The following is a 12,994-nucleotide window of genomic DNA, read 5'->3' on the forward strand; positions in this document are numbered from 1 at the left end:
GTATGTAAATATTTTATTTATTTAAATCAGCACTAAATACATCTAACAGGAACTGTTTATATTCTTCCATTTTTATAGAATCTATTACTCTCACATTAGCGTCTTCTTTCTCGACAAAAGTATTTGTGTTCATTCCTCGTTTATCACCTGTAAAGAAATAATAATTATAAAACATTACAATTTTTCATTTTCATAATCTAATAAGTATTTTATTTCATACTAGGTTTCCGCCCGCGGCTTCACCCGCGCAGTCAAATAAAAACCCGCTTAGTTCCCGTTCCCGTGGGATTTCCGGGATTGCGTCATTTTCCCGGGATAAAAAGTAGCCTATGTCCTTTCTCGGGTATCAAAATATCTCCATACCAAATTTCATGAAAATTGGTTCAGTAGTTTAGGCGTGATTGAGTAACAGACAGACAGACAGAGTTACTTTCGCATTTATAATAATATTAGTATTTCATATTATAATCAATAGGTACATCTGTTTAGGAACCTCTTCACCTAGCTTTGAAAATATCTATGTTGATAAATTTTTAAAGATTAGAAAAATTACGACCAACAGCGGAATTCTACACGTGTTTATTTTAAAACTAGCTTTCCGCCCGCGGCTTCGCCCGTGTTTTCAAAGAAAAACCCGCATAGTTCCCGTTCCCGTGGGATTTCCGGGATGAAACCTATCTTATGTGTTAATCCAAGTAATCCTCTATATGTGTGCTAAATTTCATTGTAATCGGTTCAGTAGTATTTGCGTGAAAGAGGAACAAACACACACATACACATCCTCACAAACTTTCGCATTTATAATATTACATTTACATATTATAAGTAGGAAAGCATTTGATTGCTGTTAAACTAAATATCAAATATCTATGTTGTAGTGTTCAGGAATAATTAAGGCTGGGAGAACATTGCTTAGTCGTTTCTATGAGGAAGGATTGCCAATAATGTTTTTCCTGTTTTCCATATTTATTGAAAAACCTAGGCACTTGTCCTAGTTCGCTGGTATAAATTGACGTAGAACCTAATAAATATATTATGTTGTCACGTTTCTCAGGAATATTGTATGTATACTGTTACCATTTTAAATACGACTCAGGTAAGTCTTATTTTCAGGCTTCTTACTTATTTAAAAAACTATCAATATTGCATCTTTATAGGTCTACTGTTATTGTAATCGTTAAACAATTCAAGTTAACAATTTTAATTTGGCAATATTTTAAAACTTCCTATCAAAACGATAAGGCCTAGGTACTGTACATTGTTATATTTTATTAAGTTTGTAAAATGTATTCTATAAGATGTACAATAAAGTATTTTTCATTTATTCATTCAAAACGTTCCTTCCTCTAGCACACATAAGTATCTGATACTTACCACACAAAATAATATCATTCTTCGTGTACTTATACTCGCTGACCAGTTCTGGTTTCACGAACAGCGCCACGACTGCTGGATCGAGCTGCTGCCACCTGTCACTTTGGGGCAGAGTTATCCTTTCGTAACCATTTTGGGCCCTTATTATGTCTGTGTCTAATACGCCGAAGACTTCTTCTCGCCATTGCTGAAATAGATAGGTAATATTGTGACAGGTATTTCTGTTTATTGTGATTTTTGCACGCCTCATAAGCGAAGCGTTGAGGTGGGTACTACTGTCACTTCGCGCAAAACATCAGATTTTTCAAACTTAAAATGTCTTTATGTATCATACATTGCACTTATAAGATAATACATACACACACATATTAAGAAAAAACACTATTTTTAACGTTCATGATATTTTTGATGTCATTTTTGTTATTTAAACTAGTTAAAAAACAGTTTAAAAAAGTTCTGTCTTGGACGTCCGTGTGTCTGTATGTGCGGATCCTTTTTCTTGTTAACACGATAGCGACCGAAATACTTTACTAATCGAGTCTTTTTTTTTCTCTTACGCTTGAGTATGCTCAGGAATAGAACCCTTTCATTTTTCAGGGTCTGATTCGATGTGGTTTAATTGTTATTAAATAAACAAAAATAATAATTAATAAATATTTATTAAAAAAAAATTATGAGGCGTGCACTTTTGGATTTTCCAAATTATTTTCGAATTCTATGGCCATAGTACGAGTTGTAGTAATATATGTGTTATACTTGTCCTTAGCAAATGTTAACATGGTTGCATTTCATTGATGTATTTGGAGACCAGTCGTGACTACAATAAGACAAAAATTATTGTATATCGATCTCCAAAGTCTCATTTATAAATTCATCAGAATTGGTTCTTTTAATTTAGTGAGGTTATGAAAAATAGTTCAGATTTTTTTGCGTTTATAGCGGATACAATTTTCAGTGCAAACAATGATAATTTAATTAAGTGACTTTTGAATAAATCTCGTATGTACTTAAAAACCAAATTACAAAAAATTAATTTATTTCTTTAAACAAAAACAAATCCATGCTTGGTAATTTAATATTTTTTGATTCATTAAAGTTAAAAATACTCACCCTACTTATGTTTAAGTGTAACATAACTTGCGAGAAAGGTAATATCGTCACTTTTTCAGGTGTTGCGTGTTTAGCAATAATATGATACGCTTCTACGTCCATGTGTGCGTTGAACTCTGCTTCGGGAAATTGTTCACCTGTGTGTGTAACGAAATATTATATTACTAGCTGACCTAGAAAAAATATTACAGCGTTAAGGAATATATGGAAGATGAAAATCCATGGAGGGTTGTCGCGTAAGAACCACAGGACAGTTCTTTGGCATATAATAATATTATGTAGTTACATAATTTTAAAACAGCAACTATGGAGTTTCTTGCCGGTTCTTCTCCATAGATACTGCTTTCCGAATCGGTGGTAAATGTTAAAAAATGTTATGACGATTCAAAAGTGCTTTTATAAGAAGTCTAATATTGAATAAATAAATGTTTGAGTTTGAGTTTATTTACGACCTCTTCCATAGTTTCTGGAGATTCCTACCCTAATTACGACTTTATACAGAAATAAAGAATTTTAAAGTAATCTACTGGTACCAAAACATTTTAGTTTTGGTACTTTAGCATACTGGATTCATTATTGAATTTTTATTATTTGGTATCAACACTGGGATTGTAGCTAAATTGTGTTATCTGAATTGAGTAATTATTTACTTCAATTTAAGATAAATGTAGATGACTGATGTATATTATTATTCAAACTTACTTATTTAATCAGTAATTATCTAAGCATAAGTAGCTATAGTATCTACTAAAAAAATAATAATAAAAATCTTTATTGACATAATAATTATACAGGTCTAGATAATGAATCCATCGGCTCCCGAACTAGTTTAAAACTGTGTCTCAGGAGCCAGAGGCTTCTCCCAATATTGGCCATAGTATTATGTCTATAAACTAAACTAAAAACTAACTGTACTGATTTATAAGAATAACGGAATGATCTCGAATTTTCTATCTAATTTCTAATATATTTCTTACACTAAAGCCACATTGCCCAAGTGCTAACGTGAAGTGAAAAATGTAAACATCGTACAATACATAGGCATTTCTTATATTTTCATTCTATAATATTTTCGATAAAGAGGTCACGCTAATGTAAACTCAAACTCAAATATAAATATAATAACTTACTATGTATGTGTCCACCACCAACGTACAAATGATTCAATCTGCCCAGGAAATTCGGATCCAGTTGAATGGCCAATGCTATATTCGTCAAAGATGCCAAGCATAAGACTGTTAGGTTCCCTGTAATGAGATATAATAGACTTTCTAAATCTTTGTTCATAGCCTCCCTTATGGAGGCATTTCACAAATACTCTCTTATCTATTTATTTATATATTACATTTTATTCAGGTGACAGACAATAAATTGTACATATAATAAAGACGAGATTAACAGATTACTCCGACTCTTGCACCCGATATTTTGTCATGGCATAAAATAAATAAATGGTTTGTCAGAATAAAGGATTCGTCTTTGAACGAGATCCGTATAGCCACGATCACTTTTTGATAGGCAAGTTATCATAGGCATATTTGTTCATAAATTACATTTGATAAAAAATACGGCTCATCTGGTTATAAGATCGACCTTTAACTGGGTAAACCTGATAACCAGACTAATCAATTTTATTGCAACAGTCAAAACTACATGAATATTCTATACTTACCTACAGAATTTTCTCGCTAGTATATTTTCGTATTTAAAATCTTTGTTATAATTTGTAAGAAGTGACTACCGAGGTACTCTTTAAACGAAGTTTAATTAATATATACCTTTATGCTGCTTCGATAGCTCAATCAGTTTATTCACAGCTGCTTCTCGTCTAGGCGGTACTAGATCTCGTAAGACCTCCCCCGTATCTCCGAGACCATCTTGACCGAAATAGTCGCCAGCGTATGGTGTGATTACCAGCGATTCTTTTGCCCCTCTGTATATTGGTATCTGGAAGTTCAATATGAGAAGAAATATAAATTTGAGGATTAGGTGAATATCTCTTTTTCTTAATTAGCAGGTATCACAAATTGCTAAAATATTATAGTTAAGTACCGACTTGGTATACTAACCAAATACACCAAAGATATGTTTTGAAAAAAAACTTCGTAGTAACTTTTATAATTTAAGATTAAATATTTAATTATTTGTTACCCAGAAGTTGAAGATTTGGAGCACAACATTTCAATATAAATTATTTTCTTCATGTAAAACCCAGGCCTACACAGGTACTAAATACGGCATCAAACAATTGTAATATTTCATGATTATTAAACAGTTCTTACTTACATCCTGTCGTTTGGCAACTTGCAGTATTCTCTGGTTATTAGTGCAGACGTTGTCTTCATTTGTATTCCCGTTGACAGTCGTTAGTCCAATTAGCTTAGGTCTGAAAGCAAGACATTTAGACGAATACGATATTTAGTTTTTAAATCATTCAAATGCGTTTTATAATCTAAATTTTTAAGAGAAAAAAAATCGATCAAGAGGCGGGATTCGAACCCACTTTTTCCTCTATTCTGGAGAAGGACGATGGTGTTTGCAAGACGGATACTACCACAGACAAAGATACATGTCTGTGGATACTACAGACCACGGTTATTACAGACGGCGATTACAAAAAAAAACATTGCACTATTTGTTGGACTGTCGGAATCGCAAAAGTTATTTTTTCATTCAGTGGCTTCACTAAAATTTTTATCAGTAATTATTATCAGAATTATTTGCTTTACAAAGGTCCTGTTTTTTATTTTTACTTATATTTTCAATGAATTTTCTTCTCGACGAATCGTTTGGCGATTGATCGGCTCACACATAGTTACAATATGATTTACATTTAAGTATTTTTTTTACATTACCGCCTCTTTATATTACATCTGCTCATAAAATTAATTTTAAATTACTTGTAAGTACTAAACAGTTCAACCACAATCACTAAAAGCAAGAGTTTATTGAAATATTTACCCATTAAAATGTTTCTCGTAAAGTGTAGCCAGAAAAATGGCCAAAGCGTCGTCCGCACCTGCATCATTGTCGATCACTATTACTGATTCTGTTCTGAAAGGAAAAGTTATACCAGAATAAAGTTATGAGGTACATCGATAGATTATATTCCTAATGTACAATATTTTGATTTATTTCCGAACGTACAAAAATCCCAAAGAGCCAATCCCAAATAAAAAAATAATAATAAAAAGGGAAATTGATGTTGTTACTTCTAACTACTGACGCAGTATGTTCATGACTCTCATACCAATTGGTATTTGGAAATAACCTAGGTGCTCTATCTAATACAATAATCCTCGTTATTTCTGTAATTCGGGACAAGTAACTTCCATAAAGAAAATCGTCTTTGGTGTGAATTTTGTTTGATAAACGCAAACTCAAACATTTATTTATTCAATTAGACTTCTTTTAGAAGCACTTTGGAATCGTCATTACATATTTTAACATTTACCTGGTGATAGATACGGTGATACTGAGATACTAGAGACTATTAAAAAAGTATAAAGAGTCGATCTATGAAACAGATATGAAGTGTATTTAACTCGTTATAATCTTAAATATACTGTTTTAAGCAATCTTGCTTATGGCATCTTGATGCACTTGGCCCAATTTTATACAAACGTGTTTTATCTGGTCGAATAGACTCTACTAATTGAATACGAAACGAACGAAAAAATATATTTACGCAAAATATTTTGTCTGAGAAAGTAGGTATTGAGCCTCCAAAGTTCCCAACTTGCTTTAAAATTTATAGTACCTCGTGGGATAATGCACCTCCTACAGATAAAATGTATTGATACTGTTTCAAAAACATATTTTCTTTTATTTATTTCAGGTTGAGTTTATGGAATGTGCGTAAGGTGCAGTTCCGATAAAAATAATTAGTCAATTCGAATTAAATACGTCATTATACTAAACATGTATAAATAGTTGAAAAAAGTAGGTATTTACTATTTACGATCTGTATCAATCTTGCATATGAAATTTTTGATTGGAATTGAGGGCCATTGAGGGCAGTCTTCGCGAATATTTTGTATTTTCAATAGATTATCTTATCATTGATTACTTTTCTCTTTATACTTATAGCAAGATAATATTTCAGTAAAGTAAGAAGCGAAAATTACCTAGTTATGAATTAATATCAAATGAAATGACCTATGTATAGTATTAATTATTTTTATTTTATATTGTCTAATGTCACAGATATAATATCAAAACTGCCAGAAAAAAAAATTTATCTCGTGTTACATATACCTACATGTCAAATCTTTATCGACCGCGGAAGATAAAAATTGGTTCCTAGCTTCACAACAATAAAAGTAGCATTTATCTTCGGAAATAACATAGATACTTATATAGATTTTTTAACATCAGACTTTTTTGTATATTATTTTATTTATTAAAAAATGAAGTACTTACACATCTCGATTTGCGAAAGATAACACAGCTATAGGCAAAACTGTCAATAAAATTATCTTTGATAACATTGTATCTCTTAACTCGAGCGCACGCCAAGGCCAAAGAGTATACAATTACTACCAAGGCGCACGCGGTCAACTGAGTACTGGCATAGATTAAAAATGATTATATTATGTATGTAAGTCGCAGTCATCTGGTTGAATCTGCTATTTGATTGAATGACTAAAGGACACAAGTTGTTTAATGTAAACTACAACGTCTTGACTCTTGACTGATTAAGTAATTTAGCATTGTCATTTAGCAGTGGTTTAGAAACGGGGTGGGTAAGATTTGGTTCGTGGTTTTTTAACTACTCAGTAACAGGAGCCGATAACACAGGAACACTAGGGAAAAGGAAAAACTCATATACGCGTGAAACCTGCGCAGCTAGTTTGTCATAAAACTAGTGAGCGAATGAATAAAAATAATCGACAAGTGAAATGTGGGAGCTGATTCGTATTTATCCAAACAATGTTACCAAGTTTATTTTTGGCACACTGACTGCTTGATCTGGTAAAACTTTCTAGGAAATATTTTTTCATGAACATTTTAATTTCTTAAGTAGGTCCCTTAATATTTTATTTATTTAGGTTTATATTCCATTTTAGCCTGTCAATCAATGAATTTAATAATTCGTAACTTTTGTGTTTAATTAAGTTATTTGGATAGGAATATTTACATTAAGTACATTGTATATTTATGTTTAACTTTTATTTAATTACAATTTAACACATTTAACGTATTTTAACACAATAAAAAAAAGTCGAAACGTAACGTAGCGAGGTAACGCGTGCGAATTGACACCATTTTGACGTCAGACATTGTTCGTGCGCCTGTGCGCAGTGCAGTTGAGAGCGTTTATCGTGTCCTACCATGGCGTCTCCGAAGCCCCTGGTTTCGTGCTCTGCACCTTCATCGCACTGAATCGAGTGTAATTCAAGTGTTGGACTCAAATGAGCCATTTGTTTCGAGCTCTTCTTCAGTGCTATTATTATGTGGAGGAGATAAGGTTTGTGTGCCATTAATTATTAATCATTGCTTAAGATTTAATGGTATGAAAAGGAATTTATCATCTTTTATTTTGTTTTAGATATCAGTGGAACCATCTCAGGATCTTACTAGAGTTGGACACTCTTGAGCAGTATCTGCACTTTGCTGAGAAACGGGGTCTGAAATTTCTACAAAATTAGGGGTTCTAAAACTTGGTTCCTTCTGTTACCACAAGAGCACTTGAACATAGAGTCGCTCCAAGGGAACTTGGTTTGAAAATGTACATCTTTCCATAGATATAGTGTTCCACATTATGTATTTATTTAGTGTGGGAGCAGACTACAATGACGTTAAGCGTGAAACTGCAAGACGAGATAGAGATACAGTGCTATCAACGAAAACAATAGCAGATTGGTATTCATATAGTCGGGAGCAACAAGAAAGTGAGAGAAAAATTGGTGGACCTAGGAAAATTGTCCAGGTAGACAAAAGTAAATTTGGAAAAAGAAAGTATAATCCAGGACGCCGCGCCGCGTTGAAGGACATTGGGTCCTCTGTATGATTGAAAACGGCAGTCAGGATCTGAGACTTTAAGTGTGCGGAGCTTTTAATTGCCTTCATTAATATGGATACATTCACAAAAAATTGTATATGTACAAATAAATATATTATTATTTTTTTTTTCCCGAGCGAAGCGATCCATGATCCATCCCATACCCATAGGCCATCCCATAGCCCCCCCTCCCCCCTCCCAAAACCGTAAATTGGAGGGTTATACTTGTACTCAGTCGTCCCTACCTTTTAATTGCTCGAATTTACATAACCTACTTTTGTCTTTACTATCTTCGTTTTTGTTTAGTCATTTTCACGTCACTAAAAAAACACCAAAACGTGAGTATTATTTAGGTCTTGGACTTAATTTCGCCGCCTCTTTCTTTAGTATTTTAAAATAGGACAGCACTACATACCACAGATGACTTATAGATACAAAAACAATATTTAATCACAACTTCAAATACGTACATCTCTGACATTTTCATTCACTGTACTATAAACAAAGCGAAATTGTGCATTATTTTAATCTAAACATTATTGAATCATTGACAAGTGCACTCCCATCGAAGGGCGATATAATACTGTCACTGTCTAGTCTAGTCTACTGTCTCATCTCGGAAATATCCAGTGTTGCCAACTTGTCCGAATATTTACCCAAACTTGTTTTTTTTTATTATGGCAAACTCCTACGTAGACTCCATAAATAATTTACTACAATAGAAATCGAATAATTTATTGTAAGCATTGCAAGTTCGAAGGTGCAATGGCCTTCGTCGTCATATTGATAATCGTGTATCGATAAAACAGAATTACACAGAACAAATTTTATTTATCAACATCACTAAGACAACATTGTCGATATAAGGATGATGGTGAACATGACGCTGATTGTGTATTCAATAAAAGAGAATTATAAGGAAAATTATTTATATTTTAAACATCTTTATCATCATCATCGTCGTCATTATGATGAAGCTAATCATATTTAATAAAAGAGAATTAAACGATTCAAATTTTATTTAATCATCATCATCGTCGCTATCGTCGTGATGATGATGGTGATGATCATGATGGTGATCGTGGCTATCATGACTATCATCATTTTCATCACTGCCATGCTTATTGTCATCAGCTGAAAATATTTTCATCAAAAATTCCCTAAATGGCTCCTTATTGCAAGAGAACACCAATCTTTGTTTAGGCGATTTTGACTTGAAATCGTTTGTATTTCTGCCTTTCGAATTTCCTGTAAACAAAGGGTTTTTTCTATAAAACAATTTAGCAGTTAACCTAACTGAATTGTGTTTAAAGATTATGTATTGAACTTTTATAAATACAATTTACTGAAAAATTGAGTAACTTTCATTTAACAAGAATGTATATTGTAGGACCATCTATTGAAGATATTGCTAAACCTTCAACTCAAACTGTATTAACATACTCAATTAAATTGCCTTAATGTATGATGGAGGATCAGTGCGGGCGAACTAAAGACAAAGGGAAATAATTCCGGAAATTATTAATAATAACTACGCAAGGTGGATCACAGCCAGGGGGATACGACCGGAATAAATCGGTATTATTATCTGTATTTTATTCCCTAATCAAAAAAAAAAAATACTCTCTCTAAACTTACCACATAAAAATATTCCATTCAGAGTATACTTTTGCTCTTTTATAATTGACGAATCCAGAACAATGGACATCGCTACAGGGTCTAATGGCGCCCAATCTTTGGTCTTAGGCAGGGATATGCGCTCAAATATATTTAGAGATCGCACTATATCTGAGTTTATTTCGCCGAAGGTATCTTTACGCCATTGCTGGAAAATGTATATCAAAACATTATTAATTTTTAAATAATTAATTAACTAGGTACTTTCAATATTGGACTATAACCAGTCTTATTTGCCTTCTTGCTTTTAATTTATAGTAATGTTCTAACAGGGACAATGTCTGGAACTTTTTGGGCATATTTCTCATTCAAAAATATAAATATGTACAAATTTTTAACTTCCCAATAATTGTCTTCGATTTTTTGACGTTTATAATAAGTCTACTGTCCCGCTTAGTAATTTGTAACAACATTAAATATTATTTAATTACTTAATTTATCTTTTCTATTAAAATAATCTTGAGTGGAGGAATAATGAAGCCAATTCCAAAGTAATAAGTTTAACATTTTGCAAAATTTCAAATAAATAAGGGGCTTCGATAGTGCTGCAGAATAATATTATAGTGCTAGAGTGTAAAAAATGCTGTATATCAAGTACTACATTTAAATGAAATCTTTTACTCACCCTCCCTAAATTTAGGGACTTTTTAACTTTAGCCGGAATGAGTGTAAGCTTGTCTGCCAGGCCGTTGTGAATGACGACGAAGTAGCCTTCTATGTCCATTTTAACGTTAAATTCTAGTTTCATGCCATTAGCTGGAATTGTAAGAAATATATTTAACTAGCTGTTCCCCGCGGTTTCACACAATAAGAAAGAAAGAATACAAACACTTGTATTCTTTCACGGTGATACAATACTTCATGACATCAATAGAAATTAAAAATTTCATTCGATACTAACGAAGATATTTTTTTTACACTTCAATCATTTCAAAAATTATATGCACAAAAGTATCTCAATTTTTTTTTATTATTTGAATAATTAGAGAAATACTTACTGTAAATATTGCCTGCTGCAACATACAATTGCCATATCCTAGCTAATAACCCTGGGTCCAACTTTATAGCTACGGCCATATTGGTAAGAGGCCCCAACGTTACAATTGTTAATTTATCTGCGAATAAAGAATTTATTATGATTTGTATAAAAATATACAATATTATTAATTCATTTACAATTTACAAATTACAATACACATTAAAATTGTAATATATGAGGCATGAATAAAATGAAGAATATTTTATTAAACTTTTAATTAAAATATTCATTATTTTGTACGAACAATGAAGTCTGTATTATGTAATGTAAATTATTCATACAATATAATTAATTTCTGTGACGATTCGATTTGTAAATATTGTAATTATTTTGATATTGTACGAATAAAATACATACATTCTTATATTGAATCACAAATTATGTCAAAAGTATATTAAGGAAATTAAAAACCTTTATATTTCTTCGACAGTTTGCTCATAGCAACTGACGCATAATCAGACTTCGCTTTGATTGGTTTATATGACTTCGTGGAGTTATCTCCGAGTCCGTCGTGACCAAAATAACCATCAGTGGGATAATCCTTTATGAGAGCTGATTGACAGCCGCGGTATATTGGTACCTGAAAGAATAAGAATACTTCTGTCGAGTGATTTACAGAATTTCAAAATACCTACTCGTAATTGAGTTGCCTTATCGAATAAGCCAGCGCATTTTTACGTTCTTAATGTAAATAATATTAATAGTTTATTAGTTAGTAGTAGTAGTATTATTTCATGAAATATCTATATATATAAAACTCAAAGGTGACTGATATAGTGATCTATCAACGCACAGCCCTAACCACTGGACGTATCGGGCTGAAATTTGGCATGCAGTTAGATGTCATAGGTAACGTAGGCGTCCCCTAAGGATTTTAGAAAATTCATCCCCTAAAGGGGTGTAAAATAGGGGATAGAAGTTTGTATGAAACTTTTTATTCCTTGGATGTATTTGCATGAAATTTAGCACACATATAGAGGGTAACTTGGATAAACACATTATAGCTATCTTGGCTTGGTATTATTGCTTGTAGACAGCTTCCCTATAAATATTTTCGTCAAGAAGTTAACTAGTGGTAGAAGACATATTAAATAACAGAAGATATAAAAAAACAGAAGTTACTATTTAGATCTCTCTTGTCCTTTTTAATATCTAGCTTTTATTCTATGTCGACGATACGTGTTTCTTATTATAATGAGTCGATTGTTTTTTTTTTAATCACGACTCATTTGTATGCAGGTCAGTGAATATAGAAGCAACAACTTGGTCAAAATATTTGGGTCGAATTACAACAACGTGGCACGTAGAGCAAATAAAAAAATTCTTACATCTCTTCTGTCAGCAATGTCCAATATCCTTTGAGTGTTTTCGAAGACTTGTGGTTCATTCACATTGCCATGCACTGTTGTGATGCCAACTACTTTTGGTCTAAAAGCATTTAAAAATATGATTTATATTCTACGACTTTAGACTTATTTAATAGATACGCTTACGGGAGATTAGAGCAAAACAGTTATTTTAACCTTTATTTAAATCTTATGTTTCTACGAGGATACTAAATATGGGTCATTAAAACTATTAAATACTCACCCATCAAAGTGTTTCTCGTTTAATAATGCCATGAATATAGCCATAGCGTCGTCAGCACCACCATCATGGTCTATTAATAATTTTTGAGAATTTGACGCTACTGTTAGGCTGAAAATTAATAGATTTTTGTTATTTTAACTTGTTGCACATTTGTACACTTATTTCCAACATTATTTATATGAACATGAACATGAACAATG

The 12,994-nt window shown here is 32.2% G+C and overlaps 2 protein-coding genes across 3 annotated transcripts; both read right to left on the reverse strand.

Moving 5' to 3' along the window:
- Positions 1-9,074, reverse strand: LOC149490001 (uncharacterized). Of its 2 annotated transcripts, none has more exons than XM_089714781.1 (8): positions 8,959-9,074; positions 5,446-5,538; positions 4,771-4,870; positions 4,263-4,431; positions 3,615-3,731; positions 2,485-2,621; positions 1,375-1,561; positions 1-147 (listed from the first exon to the last, which is right to left on the reverse strand). In XM_089714781.1, the coding sequence occupies exons 1-8, from the start codon at positions 8,973-8,975 to the stop codon at positions 14-16; spliced, it is 954 nt and encodes a 317-aa protein (XP_089570907.1). In that variant the 5' UTR covers positions 8,976-9,074; the 3' UTR covers positions 1-13. The 2 variants fall into 2 exon arrangements, with proteins under 2 accessions (XP_089570907.1, XP_089570906.1); XM_089714780.1 differs by lacking the exon at positions 8,959-9,074 and adding an exon at positions 6,907-6,999.
- Positions 9,075-9,443: 369 nt separating this feature from the next.
- LOC149490002 (nucleoside hydrolase-like) lies at positions 9,444-12,920 on the reverse strand. Its single transcript, XM_089714992.1, has 7 exons — positions 12,795-12,920; positions 12,533-12,632; positions 11,616-11,784; positions 11,164-11,280; positions 10,791-10,921; positions 10,127-10,313; positions 9,444-9,736 (listed from the first exon to the last, which is right to left on the reverse strand). The coding sequence occupies exons 1-7, from the start codon at positions 12,836-12,838 to the stop codon at positions 9,510-9,512; spliced, it is 975 nt and encodes a 324-aa protein (XP_089571118.1). The 5' UTR covers positions 12,839-12,920; the 3' UTR covers positions 9,444-9,509.
- Positions 12,921-12,994: the final 74 nt, after the last annotated feature.

This window comes from Colias philodice, chromosome 3 (genome assembly GCF_061535455.1).
Source record: "Colias philodice isolate Cphi_HAF_F1 chromosome 3, ilColPhil1 Martin Lab GWU primary, whole genome shotgun sequence".
Classification (NCBI taxonomy): Eukaryota; Metazoa; Arthropoda; class Insecta; order Lepidoptera; family Pieridae; genus Colias; species Colias philodice.

Coding starts and splice junctions, on each gene's coding strand:
- LOC149490002 (XM_089714992.1), bottom strand. CDS start 12,838: ATGGCTATATTCATGGCATTATTAAACGAGAAACACTTTGATGG. Junction 10,922..11,163: donor TGCAGCAGGCAATATTTACA/GTAAGTATTTCT, acceptor TTACAATTCCAG/CTAATGGCATGAAACTAGAA. Junction 10,314..10,790: donor AGTCCCTAAATTTAGGGAGG/GTGAGTAAAAGA, acceptor TACATTTTCCAG/CAATGGCGTAAAGATACCTT.
- LOC149490001 (XM_089714780.1), bottom strand. CDS start 6,974: ATGTTATCAAAGATAATTTTATTGACAGTTTTGCCTATAGCTGTGTTA. Junction 5,539..6,906: donor TCTTTCGCAAATCGAGATGT/GTAAGTACTTCA, acceptor TTTTCCTTTCAG/AACAGAATCAGTAATAGTGA. Junction 4,432..4,770: donor AAGTTGCCAAACGACAGGAT/GTAAGTAAGAAC, acceptor TTGAACTTCCAG/ATACCAATATACAGAGGGGC.